The sequence below is a fragment of the Oncorhynchus gorbuscha genome, linkage group LG04, assembly GCF_021184085.1.
Source record: "Oncorhynchus gorbuscha isolate QuinsamMale2020 ecotype Even-year linkage group LG04, OgorEven_v1.0, whole genome shotgun sequence".
Lineage (NCBI taxonomy): Eukaryota > Metazoa > Chordata > Actinopteri > Salmoniformes > Salmonidae > Oncorhynchus > Oncorhynchus gorbuscha.
The window spans coordinates 19,249,388-19,268,913 of NC_060176.1; the positions used below are offsets into that span (position 1 = coordinate 19,249,388).

The 19,526-nt window shown below is 45.6% G+C and overlaps 1 protein-coding gene across 4 annotated transcripts in view; it reads right to left on the minus strand.

Annotated features, from left to right (window-relative positions):
• Positions 1–19,526, minus strand: part of LOC124033800 (neuroplastin-like) — a 44,849-nt gene that overhangs the window by 17,785 nt on the left and 7,538 nt on the right. For all 4 annotated transcript variants that reach the window (XM_046346129.1, XM_046346127.1, XM_046346125.1 and 1 more), the window contains exons 2-5: positions 14,298–14,645; positions 10,396–10,570; positions 9,517–9,611; positions 2,673–2,806 (exon numbers count right to left, since the gene is read on the minus strand). In XM_046346129.1, coding sequence (XP_046202085.1) covers positions 2,673–2,806; positions 9,517–9,611; positions 10,396–10,570; positions 14,298–14,645 — 752 coding nt within the window. The remainder of the gene's footprint in view (positions 1–2,672; positions 2,807–9,516; positions 9,612–10,395; positions 10,571–14,297; positions 14,646–19,526) is intronic.

Below are 19,526 nucleotides of genomic sequence, written 5' to 3' on the forward strand. Positions count from 1 at the left end.
TTATGATCACATTCCAGACAGTTATCACAGTAGTTTAGCACACCGGTTCGCAAACTAGAGTCCATGCGGGGTCACCTGATATGAAAATGGGGACATGGGAGACTTTTTTTAAATCCTGGGGGGGGGGGGATGCATGTACCAAAAAAATATGGATATTATAATATCATCTTTGTATCCCCAAATCATTTTTTGATGTGGTTAACCTTAATCTAAATGAAAATGATTGAATTCTAAAATTCAACCAGAGAGCCCCCTTAGATCATGGGAAAGGGCTGCACTTGACTGTTGCACTTGAATCATTCCCACGGTGAATGACTAGGCTCGCTACGCTATGAAACCACACACTATTGCAGAGACTCTGATATTATCGGCTACAATTGATATGGTGAAAACAATGTGTGGGGAGGCAGAGGCACAGAAACTCACATCAATACCTTTGTCAGATAACACTGCTAAAGATGTTATGCTTTTGCTAGTAATCAAGAGAAAACTGACTGTACAACTCTAAAACTTCCCAGCTAATGCTCTCTAAATGGACGCTAGCTGTGACGGCCGAGATGCCCATGGATGAGTTTTGTTGGCTATACATGTCAGGGGATGCTATTCACGAGGACATATTGTTCTGCCTCACGATTCCCGAGCATGAAACGGGACAGGGGATGTTCAGTGTGCTGCGTAGCTATATCAACGAAAAACAGACAGGCCTCTGCCCTCTAGTTATGAATGTGTCTCCCTCTGCCATATGGACGCATTGTATTATACACCGAGAGCAACTGATTACAAAAGAGCTGAACGCAGAACTCGGAGATACTGTATACTGCAGCAGGTAACTGATTGTAAACAATACTGAACAAAAATATAAACATAACAACAATTTCAAGTATTTTACTGAGTTACAGTTCATATAAGGAAATCAGTCAATTGAATCTATGGATTTTACATGACTGGGCAGTGGTGCAGCCATGGGTGGGCCTGGGAGGGCATAGGCAATCAGAATACGTTTTTTCACACTAAAGGGCTTTATTACAGACAAAAATACTCCTCAGTTTCATCAGCTGTCTGGGTGGCTGGTCTCAGATGATCCCGCAGGTGAAGAAGCTAGATGTGGAGGTCCTGGGCTGGCGTGGTTGCATGCGGTCTGCAGTTGTGAGGCCGGTTGAGCGTACTACCAAATTCTCTAAAATGATGTTGGAGGTGGTTTTTGGTAGAGAAATTAACATTATCTGGCAGCAGCTCTGGTAGACATTCATGCAGTCAGTATGCCAATTGTATGCTCTCTCAAAACACAAGACAACTGTGGCAAAACTGCACATTTAAGAGTGGCCTTTTATTGTCCCCAGCACAAGGTGCACCTTTGTAATTATCATGTTGTTTAATCAATTTATTGATATGCCTCACCTGTCAGGTAGATGGATTATCTTGGCATTTGAGAGAAATACGCTTTTTGTGCATATGGACACTTTCTGGGGTCTTTTATTTCAGCTCATAAACATCGGACCAACACTTTACATGTTGTGTTTATATTTTTGTTCAGTATACATCAAACCACATCCACCATGTGGAGATATGGGATCAGAGCCTGACAGGGTTCTATTTCACCCCGAGGCTTGGTGGTTAGAAAGAGTTTTTGCATTGAGAGGTTGTCATTCACAACAAAACAAATGACATGGTTGACTTTATGTGTAATGAAAATAAAAATCTGTCTCCTTGCATATGTAACAGACGTATTTTGGAAACTGACCAAACTGAACACAAGCATGCAGGGGAAATACAAAATCCTTCTACAGATGAGTGACCGAATCAGTGGATTCAGAGGAAAGAATTCTTATTGGAGAGAGAGCCTTTCAAAAGCAAACCATGCCCCCTTCCCTTCGCTGTGCATGTTTCTAACAGAAAACAGCATCAGTAAGTGTCCCACATGAGTGATGACTGCTCACCTCCAAAGCTTGGAAGAGCACTTTGCGACCTACTTCCTAATCCGTTTTGACTGTGATCCTGGCTCAGTTGACATGCCGGTGTGAAATGGAACAGCTGATTGAACGGTCTTGTGACCAAATGCATTCACGGTCACTACGGAGGAGTTTTGGTTTCCAACTCAAAGGGAATAATACCCTGCCGTCTCCCTCTGAGCATTAATGCCGCGTTCAAAACAACTGGGAACTCTGGAAAAAATGAGCTCCGACTGGGGAAAATCATTTTGAACGGTCATTCAACTGGGAATTCGAACTCGGCAACTCGGGCCTCTTTCTTGAGCTCTGACTTTCCAACCGGAACATCACTGACGTCATGATTTGACCTTTATATGACCTCATATTTTTCAGAGTTCCCAGTCGATTTGAAAGCACCGTCAGTGCTCTCGTCTGCATTATAACCAAATATTGATCCAGGTTGGATGTGACAGCAGAGATGAGGTGCGCACTGTCGACCACGCCCCATGACTTTGAGAAGCTCCGCCACGACATTCATCAAGCACACCCATTTCATTAGTGGCGGTGAGATAAGATACTTTATGCCAGAATCATTTTCAATTGACAGCCATAGCCCCAAATAAAAAAGTAAACAATTGGCTTTGATATTTGATAATGTTCAGATATCAAAATGGGGTCGTGGGCTAAGAAAGTTTGGGAACCCCTGATCTAGCATTATATAGAGCCAAGGAAGAGGACACGTACCATGTAGTTTGAGCCATCCAGTTTACGCCATGTCCAGATGGGAAAGGGGTAGCCCACAGACTTACAGTACAACAGAGCACTCTGCCCCTCGTTCTTATTGTCACTGCGCTTGTGGCCCGTGATCTCAGGTGCCGCTAAAACAAGGGGAAAAGGGAGTGAAATGCATTTGAATAAAAATTCAAAATTTTATGCAAGACGTTCCATGTTTGTGTCAAAGGTGTTCTTCATCGGCTTCTCTAAATAACAAGACGTCAGAATATAGTTAAATCTGTCGGGACCTATTTTGATTATGGTAACTAACATTAGGATGTACATGAAAGTGATGGTAAATTAAGAAAGGATTTGGGTAATTGTTCCGTGATTTAGCTGTGAGGCACTGACTTCCCTGAAGATGGACCTACACTGGAATCAGTGCTTTATCACCACAGTGATTGAGGCAGGGACACATTTAGCTGTTTTATTCAATTGCCAAGTTTCTTTAAAAGGTAGAGCTCATGGTTTGCTGTGGCTTACTTCCAAGTCTGCCTTTTGGAGGTGTAGGCCTACATATCGTGCAGAGTTTCAGTTCATAGACGCCAGTCAACGAATGACAGAGATTTTCTCAAAGGTGAAATTCTCCAACCCAGCAACACCCTGGGTCTTCAGACAGAATCGTCTGTTTAACTCGGCTCTGGAGCCGGGAGACAACTGCCACAGCCTTTTGCTAATCCTTGAAATTACGGTAATTCCTTCCATGCAATTAAGCAGGATCAGTGGAGAAGCTGGCCTGGTGCTGCAGCGTTTTCTGCAGCACGCGGTAGCCGTTGTCGTGGAGGATGATTGAGCAGCAGTGGCTTGAGCTCAAAGTGACATCATCCTTCCTACTGTAACTATGGTGAACACGTGCTCTCTGGCTAGTGGGGGAGGGGCCACGTTTATCTCCGTCTTCGTTATCCCCAGCTCACTTCCACTGTGACGGACTGACAGCATGGAGACTGAATGCCCTCTGAGTGGCGCCAAAACAGGCAGAAATCTTCCATTTCACACCCCCAGCAGCAGATTATTGAGCTACAGTGCTGCTGTGTGGATGTGTCTGTCTGCCTGTGTGTCAGAAATATGTCGAAAAGAGGCAACTTCTGGTGGCCTATCTGGAAGAGGCGATTAGGTCCCATTTCTATTGACTGTTTTTGATACCTCCCATCTCTCCACTGAATTTAAAAAGCATTTGAGCTCAAAGTTGATGATCGTGTGGAGTGGAACTAACCTTCCACGAAGTTGCATTATTTTCCATGTGACGCATAGAGCCCCGAGTTGATTATCCCTTGCATACCATGGTTATAATTTAACACATTTACTACTAGAAATGTGTTAATTTTCAGGAAGAAATTTGTTCAACATCCACTGAAACAGCTAGCAAGTTTACTAACCAAACCATCAGTCCTAGCTTGCTATTATGAAAATTGAATTAAACAATGCCAATAATGTTTTCAATTCGACTTTTGCTTTCAAAAGCAGCTCAAACATAGAACATGTAAGTACTATAGCCATTGAATTCTACTCTGCTGATATATTGTACTTTATAGACAAATAATGCACGCTCTAGAATGCCCTTCAAGCCATTCAGAAACAAGTATTCAACAATGCCATGGTATAAATAATTAAATGACACATTATCCTGTAGGCCTGTACCGTGAAGTTGATAAAAAACATTTTTTAGCTCTGTAAAATGCATCATTGATTTGATTAAATCAACAGGGCATGTGGCATTATCTCTTTAAAAAATGCATGGGTAGCAAAGCAAAAAATACAAAAGATAATTGGGATGCGCAAAATATGCATGCTCAGGACAGCAGCTTATTGTATCATCGTAGATAACAAAGTCCTGCCATTACAAATGACTGGGAGCGGATTCTGAACCTTAATCCCACACCACCATCACACAAGCCTCCATCTGTTGCCTGCTCTGAGCTGAGAGCTGGAGAGATGGGAGCGCCAAGGACACTGCAGCCAGGGGGAGCTGGGGGGAGCTCAGAGCTCAGCTGCCAGGAGCAGAGAGCACACAGGCTCGGCCCCTCTACCATGCTTAATGTATGGGACCTGGTGGTACGACCGAGTATGGGTTTAATGGTATGGGACTCAGTGCCATTGTATAAGGCAGGGCAAGACTAATTGGATGCAATTGGTCAGAACTATCATGTATTTCTGCTTAGAATGATCATTCTCTGTAGTTTTTATTGAGTCTATTCCTCAATCGGTCCATAACTGTAACAATTAACAGGAAAGCCTGCAAAGGTATCTAAATCTATCTCAAAAACAATTGTCATGTCCATGCTTCCTCCAAACCAAGACCTCAGCATCCCAAATACGACTAACAGGGTCTGTCAACAATTCAGTCAATACTTCCAGACAGTAAACAATAATGTTGAAAGGCAGTGCTGTCATGGTGTTTGTATGTCCAGGAAACAGTGTGTTGTGCAGGCTCTAACAGCCAGGAGCAGCAAGCCTCCCTGCCTGCCTCCCTCCCTTCACACGTCCCTAGGGTCAGGACGCTGAGGTTTGATTGGAGATGAGGCCTGTCATCTCTCAGGCTGGAAGGAAGCTGCAGAGCATACACGGTCATCACCCGCGTTACGCAACCAACCAACCTCGCAGGAAGCTAGCGCTTAATACAGCCACAGCAGGCATAACAATCAATGGCAAGCTCAGTATGCATAATCATAGCAATGTCACAACAAATTGGCTTAAGCACTGTACATGTAGACAAGCTTCTCTAGAACAGGGTTTTGCAAGTCCTTTCTCACCCAGAGGAAAATCCCTTATTCCACTTCAAAGGTGAGCTGTTAACTTTTAAACTGCAAAAAAAGAAACGTCCCTTGTTCAGGACCCTGTCTTTCAAAGAAAATTTGTAAAAATCAAAATAACTTCACAGAGCTTCATTGTAAAGGGTTTAAACACGGTTTCTCATGCTTGTTCAATGAACCATAAACAATTAATGAACATGCACCTGTGGAACGGTCGTTAAGACGGTAGGAAATTAAGGTCCCAGTTATGAAAACTTATGACACTAAAGAGGTCTTTCTACAGACTCTAAAAAATACCAAAAGAAAGATGCCCAGGGTCCCTGCTCATCTGTGTGAACGTGCCTTAGGCTTGCTGCAAAGAGGCATGAGGACCGCAGATGTGGCCAGGGAAATAAATTGCAATGTTCATACTGTGAGACGCCTAAGACAGCGCTACAGGGAGACAGGATGGACAGCTGATCGTCCTCGCAGTGGCAGACCACGTGTAACAACACCTGCACAGGATCGGTACATCCGAACATCACACCTGTGGGACAGGTACAGAATGGCAACAACAACTGCCCCAGTTACACCAGGAATGCACAATCCCTCCATCAGTGCTCAGACTGTCCGCAATAGGCTGAGAGAGGCTGGACTGAGGGCTTGTAGGCCTGTTGAAAGGCAGGTCCTCACCAGACATCACAGGAAACAACGTTGCCTATGTGCACAAACCCACCGTGGCTGGACCAGACAGGACTGGCAAAAAGTGCTCTTCACTGACGAGTTAGGGTTTTGTCTCACCAGGGGTGATGGTCGGATTTGTGTTTATTGTCGAAGGGATGAGCGTTACACAGAGGCCTGTACTCTGGAGCGGGATCGATTTGGAGGTGGAGGGTCCGTCATGGTCTGGGGAGGTGTGTCACATCATCAATGACAACTGCGCTAATTGTCATTGCAGGCAATCTCAACGTTGTGCGTTACAGGGAAGACATCCTCCTCCCCCATGTGGTACCCTACCTGCAGGCTCATCCTGACATGACACTCCAGCATGACAATGCCACTAGCCATACTGCTCGTTCTGTGCGTGATTTCCTGCAAGACAGGAATGTCTGTGTTCTGGCCAGCGAAGAGCCCGGATCTCAATCCCATTGAGTACGTCTGGGACCTGTTGGATTGGAGGGTGAGGGCTAGGGCCATTCCCCCTAGAAATGTCCGGGAACTTGCAGGTGCCCTGGTGGAAGGGTGGGGTAACATCTCACCACAAGATCTAACAAATCTGGTGCAGTCCATGAGGAGGAGATGCACTGCGATACTTAATGCAGCTGGTGGCCACACCAGATACTGATTGTTACTTTTGATTTTAACCCCCCCCCTTTTTGTTCAGGGACACATTATTCCAATTCTGTTAGTCACATGTCTGTGGAACTTCTTCAGCTTATGTCTCAGTTGCTGAATCTCGTTATGTTCATACAAATATTTACACATCTTAAGTTTGCTGAAAATAAACGCTGTTGACAGTGAGTACATTTCTTTTTTTGCTGAGTTTATCTCGCTAGGGTGTCCGTTTTTCTAAAAGTGTCTTTCACGTCAATTAATGATCCTAATAGTTTAATATGTGCATTCAAATGTGAAACAATGTTATCCAACATCTACAGTACAGAATAAGCCACATTAATTGACACATTATCACTAATTATCACCATGGCTACCCTTAAAAATAGAACAAATACGACACAAATACGATACCCTTGGTCCTCCGCCAATTACAGTGGGGCAAAAAAAGTATTTAGTCAGTCACCAATTGTGCATGTTCTCCCACTTAAAAAGATGAGAGGCCTGTCATTTTCATCATATGTACACTTCAACTATGACAGACAAAATTAGAAAAAAAAATCCAGAAAATCACATTGTACGATTTTTATTTGCAAATTATGGTGGAAAATAAGTATTTGGTCACATACAAACAAGCTAGATTTCTGGCTCTCACAGACCTGTAACTTCTTCTTTAAGAGGCTCCTCTGTCCTCCACTCGTTACCTGTATTAATGGCACCTGTTTGAACTTGTTATCAGTATAAAAGACACCTGTGCACAACCTCAAACAGTCACACTCCAAACTCCACTATGGCCAAGTCCAAAGAGCTGGCAAAAGACACCAGAAACAAAATTGTAGACCTGCACCAGGCTGGGAAGACTGAATCTGCATTAGGTAAGCAGCTTGGTTTGAAGAAATCAACTGTGGGAGCAATTATTAGGAAATGGGAGACATACAAGACCACTGATAATCTCCCTCGATCTGGGGGTCCACGCAAGATCTCACCCCGTGGGGTCAAAATGATCACAAGAACGGTGAGCAAAAATCCCAGAACCACACAGGGGGACCTAGTGAATGACCTGCAGAGAGCTGGTACCAAAGTAACAAAGCCTACCATCAGTAACACACTACGCCGCCAGGGACTCAAATCCTGCAGTGCCAGACGTGTCCCCCTGCTTAAGCCAGTACATGTCCAGGCCCGCCTGAAGTTTGCTAGAGAGCATTTGGATGATCCAGAAGAAAATTGGGAGAATGTCATATGGTCAGATGAAACCATAATATAACATTTTGGTAAAAACTCAACTCGTTGTGTTTGGAGGACAAAGAATGCTGAGTTGTATCCAAAGAACACCATACCTACTGTGAAGCATGGGGGTGGAAACATCATTCTTTGGGGCTGTTTTTCTGCAAAGGGACCAGGACGACTGCTCCGTGTAAAGGAAAGAATGAATGGGGCCATGTATCGTGAGATTTTGAGTGAAAACCTCCTTCCATCAGCAAGGGCATTGAAGATGAAACGTGGCTGGGTCTTTCAGCATGACAATGATCCCAAACACACCACCCGGGCAACGAAGGAGTGGCTTCGTAAGAAGCATTTCAAGATCCTGGAGTGGCCTAGCCAGTCTCCAGATCTCAACCCCATAGAAAATCTTTGGAGGGAGTTGAAAGTCTGTGTTGCCCAGCAACAGCCCCAAAACATCACTGCTCTAGAGGAGATCTGCATGGAGGAATGGGCCAAAATACCAGCCCCAGATCGAGGGAGATTATCTGTGGTCTTGTATGTCTTCCATTTCCTAATAATTGCTCCCACAGTTGATTTCTTCAAACCAAGCTGCTTACCTATTGCAGATTCAGTCTTCCCAGCCTGGTGCAGGTCTACAATTTTGTTTCTGGTGTCTTTTGCCAGCTCTTTGGTCTTGGCCATAGTGGAGTTTGGAGTGTGACTGTTTGAGGTTGTGCACAGGTGTCTTTTATACTGATAACAAGTTCAAACAGGTGCCATTAATACAGGTAACGAGTAGAGGACAGAGGAGCCTCTTAAAGAAAAAGTTACAGGTCTGTGAGAGCCAGAAATCTAGCTTGTTTGTAGGTGATCGAGGGAGATTATCAGTGGTCTTGTATGTCTCCCATTTCCTAATAATTACTCCCACAGTTGATTTCATTTTGTCTGTCATAGTTGAAGTGTGCCTATGATGAAAATGACAGGCCTCTCTCATCTTTTTATTTTAAGTGGGAGAACTTGCACAATTGGTGGCTGACTAAATACTTTTTTGCCCCATTGTATATGTGGTAACTGGTGCAAAATGACTGATAATCTTAATAAGAATCTGGCTAATAAAAATAAATAAAGTAAGTCACTGTTAGACCAGTATGTACAGAGAAGACACTAGCCTGAAGGAAGGCGTGTCTGTGTGAATCGACTTCCCAGAGAGAGCAGAGAAGATAGGACTCTGTCCCTCCCTTCAGCTGGCCTGTCCTGCCCTGTCCTCTTAGGAAGTGACAGCAGCCTCCAGAGGCCAGCCTGTCAACACCACAACACATCACCAGACCAACATCTCAATGTCTGTTACTGGAAGGGGATCTGTTCACAGGAAGTAGCTCGAGATTGTGTTATCCATCAGATCCCTCATAGGATAACTTTATCTCTCTCTTAGTTAAGGCAGAGGGTCAAGTGACAGTATTGATTAAAGTGGAGGTTAATTATAAAAATCAACAGTGTATCTGTCATTTGTTTATACCATGAGTGAGATCTGGTGGTCGAAAGAGTCTTACCTTTTACCTCAATAGTAGCGTTGGCGTTGGGAGCCGTTTCAAACGTGTAAACACACATGTACTCCCCTGCGTCGTCTGACCTTGGTTTCTTGATTCTGCAACAAATCACAAAATATCAGTTTCTTTCTTAACTTTAGCTCAGTCAAAAATAACATGTATGCAAAGACAATACTAATTTTATCTAATTTTGTTGTCTATCATTGTACATCACCCAATGATACATCACCCAATGATACATCACCCAATGATACATCACCCAATGCTACATCACCCAATGCTGCATCACCCAATGATGCATCACCCAATGATGCATCACCCAATGATGCATCACTCAATGATGCATCACCCAATGATACATCACCCAATGATGCATCACCCAATGATGCATCACCCAATGATACATCACCCAATGAATGATACATCACCCAATGATGCATGTTGTGTAGAAGTCCTTAGTGTTCATTGTTAGCACTGTGCTGTGTGTTAGGCAGTCAGGAGAGAGGAGAGGTTAGCACGGGGTTGTCTGTTCTGGGGTCAGTCATTAGTAGAGTACTGAGATGTAATGTGACAGGAAAGGAGCTGCCCAGCGGTCTCCTCATGTAGCTGTCCGCGCCTGGCTGGGAGAGTCTGGAAGATGTCTATGGGGGTGTTGTGCAGTACAGGGGCTGGTTGCTCTGCTCTAAGCTCAGAGGCTGCTCTGATGGCTATGCCCTGCGAGGGATGGGGCTGCCCAACAACTGTTTTCACTAAAGGACTTGGCAACATGGTTCTTATTTCCATCTCAGGGTGATTGGTCTTAGTGTTGATAGTCTGTGTGACAATTAGAAAGGCTTTGTTGAATGCTCTAGTAAGAGAACTACAGAATAAGTAAGGACTCACATGTACTCTGTGTTCTTCTGCTCATTCCTTGTGTCTGCGATCTCCACTCCGTTCTTCATCCAGAAGCTCTCTTGTTGGCCTTCGTGGGCGTTGGTCAGGTTACACTGCAGGGTGACAGGGGGCCCTTTGGTCTCCGATGGCAGGATGATCTGATCTGACGCATTGATCTTGGGCTCTTGAAACACACAGAGAGACAGCAACCCCTTATCATTGAACTGGGGCTCAACACTATAGCAGAACTGTAACTGTACTGACTGTTCCCCACACACAGACTGGGTGGGAGTTGGGGCTCAACACTATAGCAGAACTGTAACTGTACTGACTGTTCCCCACACACAGACTGGGTGGGAGTTGGGGCTCAACACTATAGCAGAACTGTAACTGTACTGACTGTTCCCCACACACAGACTGGGTGGGAGTTGGGGCTCAACACTATAGCAGAACTGTAACTGTACTGACTATTCCCCACACACAGACTGGGTGGGAGTTGGGGCTCAACACGATAGCAGAACTGTAACTGTACTGACTATTCTCCACACACAGACTGGGTGGGAGTTGGGGCTCAACACGATAGCAGAACTGTAACTGTACTGACTATTCTCCACACACAGACTGGGTGGGAGTTGGGGCTCAACACGATAGCAGAACTGTAACTGTACTGACTATTCCCCACACACAGACTGGGTGGGAGTTGGGGCTCAACACGATAGCAGAACTGTAACTGTACTGACTATTCCCCACACACAGACTGGGTGGGAGTTGGGGCTGGAACAGAAGACAACAAAAACACAAATACATAAAGAAACACAACATGGAGCGGCAGGAGAATACATGCAACACTAAACCCTGTATCTGTCTTTGGTTCTGTTGTTACCGTACAAAAGATGGACTTAAAAATAAAATAAAACGTAAAATATCCTCACAAAATGAAGTCTGCAAAAAATGATGATTAGTCTCCTTACAGACCTACAGTAGCTCTGTTGTTCCCGCTCCCATTTTGAGATGATAATCATATGGACACTACATTTACGGTTGAGTAGACACTCTTATCCAGAGCAACTTACAGGTGCATATAGGTCACATCGGCAGATTTTTTTTAACTAGTCGTTATAGGGATTTTAACCAGCAACCTTTTGGTTAGTGGCCCAACACGTTTACCCGCTAGGCTACCTGGAGTCTAGGAAGTAATGAGCTTTAAGGTGATGACCAGCACCAAAGCATCTTTGGTTTGGAACCACTGGCACTTGATAACTTCCTGAACCTGACTGTATTATCATTATGCCTAATTCATACAGTAGAACTCAATTTGATATTGACAGCAACAAGGTTTGGTTTACTATATCTTTTAAACAGTCTAAATTGATTCAGGAAGGCACTTGGATACGAAAAGAGTGATGTAACCTTGATATTATCGGGAGATTATACAAATATGAGGTTGAATGTATGAGGGAAATTTGAACAACATACATGTTTTCAGTCCAATGACTATCTTCCAAATAACTGCTGTCATGTCATTCAAACCAAAACCAGGAAGTGAATAAGGTATCATCTTTAGCAAACCTATTGGGTGGAAGTAGAACCAATAGCTAAACAGAAGAGGACAAAGTGTATAATCGTGGCAGACAAAAATGAGGTGAACATCAGCTTGACTACTGCTCCACTACACTATAACAACCATTAGCTCTTTACGCGTATAATAATTTAATGTATTTGTTAACAGAGCAACCCAAGGGTCCATTTCTCAAGGACATAGAGGGAGGCTCAAGCAGGATGTGTCATCAGAGAGCACAAGCAGGCAGGCAGTCTTGGGTAGTGAGGAAGCTCCTCTCACTCCCTCCCTCCCTCCTCCACGGCAGCCAGCCATGGCAACCACACAACCCCAGGGAGAGGAGCATAATAATCTTACTATTGGCTGCTACTACAAACCTCCTAGTAGAGGATGGGAGGGGAAAGTCTCTGGGTCCTGGCTAGTGACTTATATTAGCATTCATGGCACCTACTCCTGCAGTTCTATATACCCAATAGCTAGAGGGAAATCTCTCGCTATTGCTCTCCTTCTCTTTCTTTTTCCCCCTCTCTCTCACTCTTTCTCCTCTATATTGCCCTCTCCCTCCCCCTCCCTCTCTCTCTCGCCCCCTCTCACTCTATGGCTCTCTCCCCCTCCCTCTCGCTCTCTATCTCTCTGTCTCTCTCTGTCTCCCCTTCAGAACCCCTATACAGGCCTCTCAGCCCACATAGTGTGGCATCCTGGGAATATACACAGACTACACAGAAAAAGTTCATTCAAGAAATTTGCAATTAGGCATTAAAGGCACATAGTTTTCCATGGGAGGTTTTCTCAGCTCAAAAGAAGGTCATTTGTAGAACACCCGCTCAAAAAGAGAATGAATCTGTGATGTCATGCACAGCACACAGGCACTGACCCACGTGGCCACCTCTGTCTAGGATTGTAAAAGCATCATTACATTGATACTGTTACCCACTCATAACAGTGTAGTACATTTTATTCCATTATGACCTGCATACAGTCCTAGAGGATGGTGCCAGTAATGGCTATTTCTTGCTGACAGAGGGAGGATGTTTGCCCACTTGATTGGTATGTTGAGCCAACACCCCCCCCCCCGTATAGGCCTGTATAGATGAGTTAGTTTAGTGCAATTAAGTACACTGTTGATTAAATTGTAAACACTGTGTACGACAGACAGATCAGTAGGTAATGCTCAGGAGATGAAGGAGCTGACTCCTGTAGTAAACCTCTGAGAGTTTCTGGCTGCATGGCTGTGACTAACAACATTCCATATCTCGCTGTGCTCCAATGGGCTGGGCACTCAATGGAGCGTGCACGCATTTAAAGGGTCCAGTTGAGATTCAGTGTGTTTGAATGTTTGTATGCAATACAGCAGAGAGGGGAGAGGATATAATGTCATTACTGATTCATGCTCAAACACTTAATACTGGCTAAGAAGGTACAAGGTCATACAGTACACAGGCGACTCCAGAGAGAGACTGTCTGCTGCAGCAATGAAACCAGCTCTCTCAAATCTAGAAAGGAAAAAATAAATTTAAGAACCACACTGGGTTCTGTCCTTTATTGGATTAGGGTGAGTCATGAGTTTAAAACAAGGGCACGCTTTACACCTGGACAGCTCCCTCCTTGTCTTCTTACGTCCCATCTACCCCTTCCCCTCTAAAATAAGTGGCACAACTTCAAAGCGCAGCGATGCCTAGAGTACATGGTGCAGACAGGGAAGAATTTCACCGGGCTTTGAAGTGAATAAAACAACCCACTCAACGCAAGAGAAAAACACAAATCACAAAAGAAATCCAGAAATAAATGGATGAAATTTTGATTATTTCTTTTGAGAATAAGGAAAGAAACGGGACAACTGTCGAAGGACACATGAGACAGAGGAGAGGGCCAGAACGGCCAGGATGGGCTGTATGTGGGGAAGGAGAGGTTGGTGTGGGAGGAAAGAGGGGGTAGGTGGACACATACAGGGGAGGTTTCTGGGTTTGTGGTGATCTACAACAAAACGCTCAGGGTTTTGGGGAGGCAGGAAATCTACGGAATTCTGAGAATCCTCAAATTCTGCATAGCGAGGAGGAAACACATAGGAGCTATCAACATAATAGAAACAAAAACACAAAAGGGCAGTACTTATAGGAGGAAATAAAACACAATGCCTTCCCATTTCTAACACAGAAAAATAAAACAAAGACAAGTTTTTGAAATGAACAAATAACAAGGTGGTGGTTGGTGTTTTGTTTTATTTGTCGTTGCCAGGGACAGCTGTGGTGGAGGTGTGAACTCAGTTTTTTTTTAAATGTGGTGTGGTGGTGGGACAGGCAGGGGATTGTTAGTTTGTTCACCAGCTAGGTACTACAGGACATAGACCACTCACTCTGCAGCACCGAAATGGTGGCCTGGGCTCGGATCCAGGTGATGGCGGGGTTTTGGCGCAGGTCGTTGCGCCGCGGGTTGTTGCTGGCCCGGCACTCGTAGGTCCCGGAGTCCTCCAGCGTGAGGCGCGTGATGCCCAGCACGCTCACCCCGTTGTTGCCGTAGGCCGTGTTGATGGACACGCGGCGCTTGCGGGCGCCGTCCCACAGCTGCTTGAAGGAGTCGGCGCGGTTGATCTCGGCGTACCACCACTGGATCTCGGGGGTGGGGTTACCAATCACGTCGCAGTACAGCTCAAAGGTGTCCAGTGTGAGCTTAGTCTCAGACATTGGCGACTTCACAAACCCAGCTGGAGAGGAAAAGTGTATTGGGGAGGAGGGGAGGGGGGTGGAAGAGGGGTTAGAGTGGAAGAGGGAGGGGATGGAGAGACCAGGGGATGGGGATAGGAGCAAATCAAACAGGGATCAGTTGGAAACAAAAGAAGAGGATGATTAAAGGCAAATGAAGAAAGAAAAGCAAAGCTACAACGCTTAAAGTGGGTTGTATATTTTCTGTGTAAACAAACAAATAAAATGGATTTACTTTACAACTTATGTTGCCTAATCACACCATTGTGAAATGTATAAAGATTTGACACTACTAACATGGAACAACATAGGAAACTAACATGCAGTAGAACTACAAGTAAATCATGTTTCACATATGGACAACTTAGTCAAAACATGTTTCTTCATCTCATCTAAGTTATATTTTCCTCCTACCTGTCAACCTTTACATGGCATGCAGAGATTACATTCCTGCCCCATAAAACCACATAAATAGATTTAATGTTATATCTGACAGTCACTGAAACACACAGAAATAACCCTGTGAGTTTCTGAACAGATATTGCATAAAAGGAAGCCTTTGCTTTCTTGTATCTCTTTGATGTTAGATTGAAATGACAACTGACTATAAAGCTCTCTGTTTACAGAAGTGTTTCGTTCATTTGCCACATTAAGGAAACTCATGTTGTGTGATGTGACATTTATGTCAAAGGGCAAAGCAGATGGAAAGTCATGTGACTACTTGTAACACTGGCTGAGTATAATTTCCATCAAGCCCTATGAACCATGATGAGGACCTTATGTACAGAACTTTCTTTATTCTGGTCAATTGAGAACTGAAATAGGAAACTGCTATAACAGCCAATCTGGTTTGGAACATAACTGACCCAGTCAGGAATCAAAAAGGTGTAGAAATGCATTGAAGCTGAAACAGCAGACATTGCATGTGCTTTGATGACTAGTACTGTAGTAATGTATTCTTCTACAGCAAGACATACATTCTGTTTGTTTTCAATCTGATTGTCTGTACGTATATGATGGCATTGGCAACTTTAGAAATGAGGTCATCCATCCTGTGATTCCCTATCAGCTGGACTTAAATGTCACAGAATCATCATCACTGTGTGTGTGTGTGTGTGTGTGTGTGTGTGTGTGTGTGTGTGTGTGTGTGTGTGTGTGTGTGTGTGTGTGTGGTGTGTGTGTGTGTGTGTGTGTGTGTGTGTGTGTGTGTGTGTGTGTGTGTGTGTGTGTGTGCCATTCTCATTACATGAATCATACTACCGCTTCACAGCAGAGTTCAGCCCCTACAACCATATGCCAGCATTCTAGCACAGACCCAATGCACTCATCACCTGGGCTGTGCCTTAGGGTTCCTGTTGCAAGGCCATTCTAGCACAGACCCAATGCACTCATCACCTGGGCTGTGCCTTAGGGTTCCTGTTGCAAGGCCATTCTAGCACAGACCCAATGCACTCATCACTGGGCTGTGCCTTAGGGTTCCTGTTGCAAGGCCATTCTAGCACAGACCCAATGCACTCATCACCTGGGCTGTGCCTTAGGGTTCCTGTTGCAAGGCCATTCTAGCACAGACCCAATGCACTCATCACCTGGGCTGTGCCTTAGGGTTCCTGTTGCAAAGCCATTCTAGCACAGACCTAATGCACTCATCACTGGGCTGTGCCTTAGGGTTCCTGTTGCAAGGCCATTCTAGCACAGACCCAATGCACTCATCATCTGGGCTGTGCCTTAGGGTTCCTGTTGCAAGGCCATTCTAGCACAGACCCAATGCACTCATCTATCTGAAGCCAAATCACCTGGGCTGTGACTTAGGGTTGCAAGAACTCCGTTGACTGCCTGTTCAAAGCCATGTCCTCGCCGTGTCCACGGATGAATCACAGAAAAGGCCGCCACACGCTAACTCTGACTATGCTGAAGATGAGAGAGACAGGAAGAGATAGCAGAGCAGGCAGTCTCTCTGTGGCGCTATAGTCGTGTGTCTTACTACAACAGATTACAGGTCCTCACAGAACAGCCCAACCTGCTCAACAGTAATGTACTGTATAATCAACACATGAGCAGATAAGCTGCCTAGTGGGGAGAGGTTACTAGCTGCCTAGTGGGGGAGGTTACTAGCTGCCTAGTGGGGGAGGTTACTAGCTGCCTAGTGAGGGGAGGTTACTAGCTGCCTAGTGGGGGAGATAACTAGCTGCCTAGTGGGGGAGATAACTAGCTGCCTAGTGGGGGAGATAACTAGCTGCCTAGTGGGGGAGGTTACTAGCTGCCTAGTGGGGAAGATTACTAGCTGCCTAGTGGGGAAGATTACTAGCTGCCTAGTGGGGGAGGTTACTAGCTGCCTAGTGGGGGAGATAACTAGCTGCCTAGTGGGGGAGATAACTAGCTGCCTAGTGGGGGAGATAACTAGCTGCCTAGTGGGGGAGGTTACTAGCTGCCTAGTGGGGAAGATTACTAGCTGCCTAGTGGGGAAGATTACTAGCTGCCTAGTGGGGGAGGTTACTAGCTGCCTAGTGGGGGAGGTTACTAGCTGCCTAGTGGGGAGGTTACGAGCTGCCTAGTGGGGAGGTTACTAGCTGCCTAGTGGGGGGAGGTTGCTAGCTGCCTAGTGGGGGGGAGATAACTAGCTGCTTAGTGGGGGAGGTTACTAGTGGGGGAAGACTACTAGCTGCCTAGTGGGGGAGGTTACTAGCTGCCTAGTGGGGGAGACTACTAGCTGCCTAGTGGGGGAGGTTACTAGCTGCCTAGTGGGAGGAGGTTACTAGCTGCCTAGTGGGGGAGGTTACTAGCTGCCTAGTGGGGGAGGTTACTAGCTGCCTAGTGGGGGAGGTTACTAGCTGCCTAGTGGGGGAGGTTACTAGCTGCCTAGTGGGGGAGGTTACTAGTTGCCTAGTGGGGAGGTTACTAGCTGCCTAGTGGGGGAGGTTACTAGCTGCCTAGTGGGGGAGGTTACTAGCTGCCTAGTCTGGGGAGGTTACTAGCTGCCTAGTCTGGGGAGGTTACTAGCCGCCTAGTCTGGGGAGGTTACTAGCTGCCTAGTGAGGGGAGTTTACTAGCTGCTTAGTGGGAGGAGGTTACTAGTGGGGGAGGTTACTAGTGGGGGAGGTTACTAGTGGAGTGAGATTACTAGCTGCCTAGTGGGGGGGGTTACTAGCTGCCTAGTGGGGGAGGTTACTAGTGGGGGAGGTTACTAGCTGCCTAGTGGGTAAGGTTACTAGGCACCTAGTGGGGGGAGGTTACTGGACGCCTACGCATAGCTATCAGTACTGTGTTAAAATGAGCTGTGCCTAACATTTCATTATTGCAATATAACCTAGATACTTAGCGTTTTGGTTGGGCAAATAATATGCTGTTCTGTATCAGTTTGTAACCAGGAGACTGTGTTTATACTGTAGGCTATACTTTTCCATTTTAGGTCAAACACTTCTAGCCTATGCAGCCACTGTGTTTCCACAGCTAGAGACAGTATGTTCTGTACACAACTGAAGCCAAACAATCTTTAGTCTGGTCAACCCGGAGCAAGATGTTCCAGAGACTGAACAATATATAGGTGAGGATCATACCATACCCTGGCAGCAACAGTTAGAAGTGAGTGACAGGCAGCTCTAAATAATAAGGCAATAGGAAAAGGGTAAATGATTTGGAAATTATCCAGACTAGCCCGGCCTGATTTATACAGACCAGAGCCTACACATACCAGAACCTACACAGACCAAATCAAATCAAATCAAATCAAATCAAATCAAATTTATTTATATAGCCCTTCGTACATCAGCTGATATCTCAAAGTGCTGTACAGAAACCCAGCCTAAAACCCCAAACAGCAAACAATGCAGGTGTAAAAGCACGGTGGCTAGGAAAAACTCCCTAGAAAGGCCAAAACCTAGGAAGAAACCTAGAGAGGAACCGGGCTATGTGGGGTGGCCAGTCCTCTTCTGGCTGTGCCGGGTAGAGATTATAACAGAACATGACCAAGATGTTCAAATGTTCATAAATGACCAGCATGGTCAAATAATAATAAGGCAGAACAGTTGAAACTGGAGCAGCAGCACAGTCAGATGGACTGGGGACAGCAAGGAGCCATCATGTCAGGTAGTCCTGGGGCACGGTCCTAGGGCTCAGGTCCTCCGAGAGAGAGAAAGAAAGAGAGAATTAGAGAGAGCATATGTGGGGTGGCCAGTCCTCTTCTGGCTGTGCCAGGTGGAGATTATAACAGAACGTGGCCAAGATGTTCAAATGTTCATAAATGACCAGCATGGTTGAATAATAGTAAGGCAGAACAGTTGAAACTGGAGCAGGAGCATGGCCAGGTGGACTGGGGACAGCAAGGAGTCCTCATGTCAGGTAGTCCTGGGACATGGTCCTAGGGCCCAGGCCAGTTGAAACTGGAGCAGCAGCATGGCCAGGTGGACTGGGGACAGCAGAGTCATCATGTCAGGTAGTCCTGGGGCATGGTTCTAGGGCTCAGGTCCTCCGAGAGAGAGAAAGAAAGAGAGAAGGAGAGAATTAGAGAACGCACACTTAGATTTACACAGGACACCGAATAGGACAGGAGAAGTACTCCAGATAAACAAACTGACCCTAGCCCCCCGACACATAAACTACTGCAGCATAAATACTGGAGGCTGAGACAGGAGGGGTCAGGAGACACTGTGGCCACAGCCTACACAGACCACAGCCTACACAGACCACAGCCTACACATACCAGAACCTACACATACCAGAACCTACACATACCAGAACCTACACATACCAGAACCTACACATACCAGAGCCTACACAGACCACAGCCTACACATACCACAGCCTACACAGACCACAGCCTACACAGACCACAGCCTACACAGACCACAGCCTACACAGACCAGAACCTACACATACCAGAACCTACA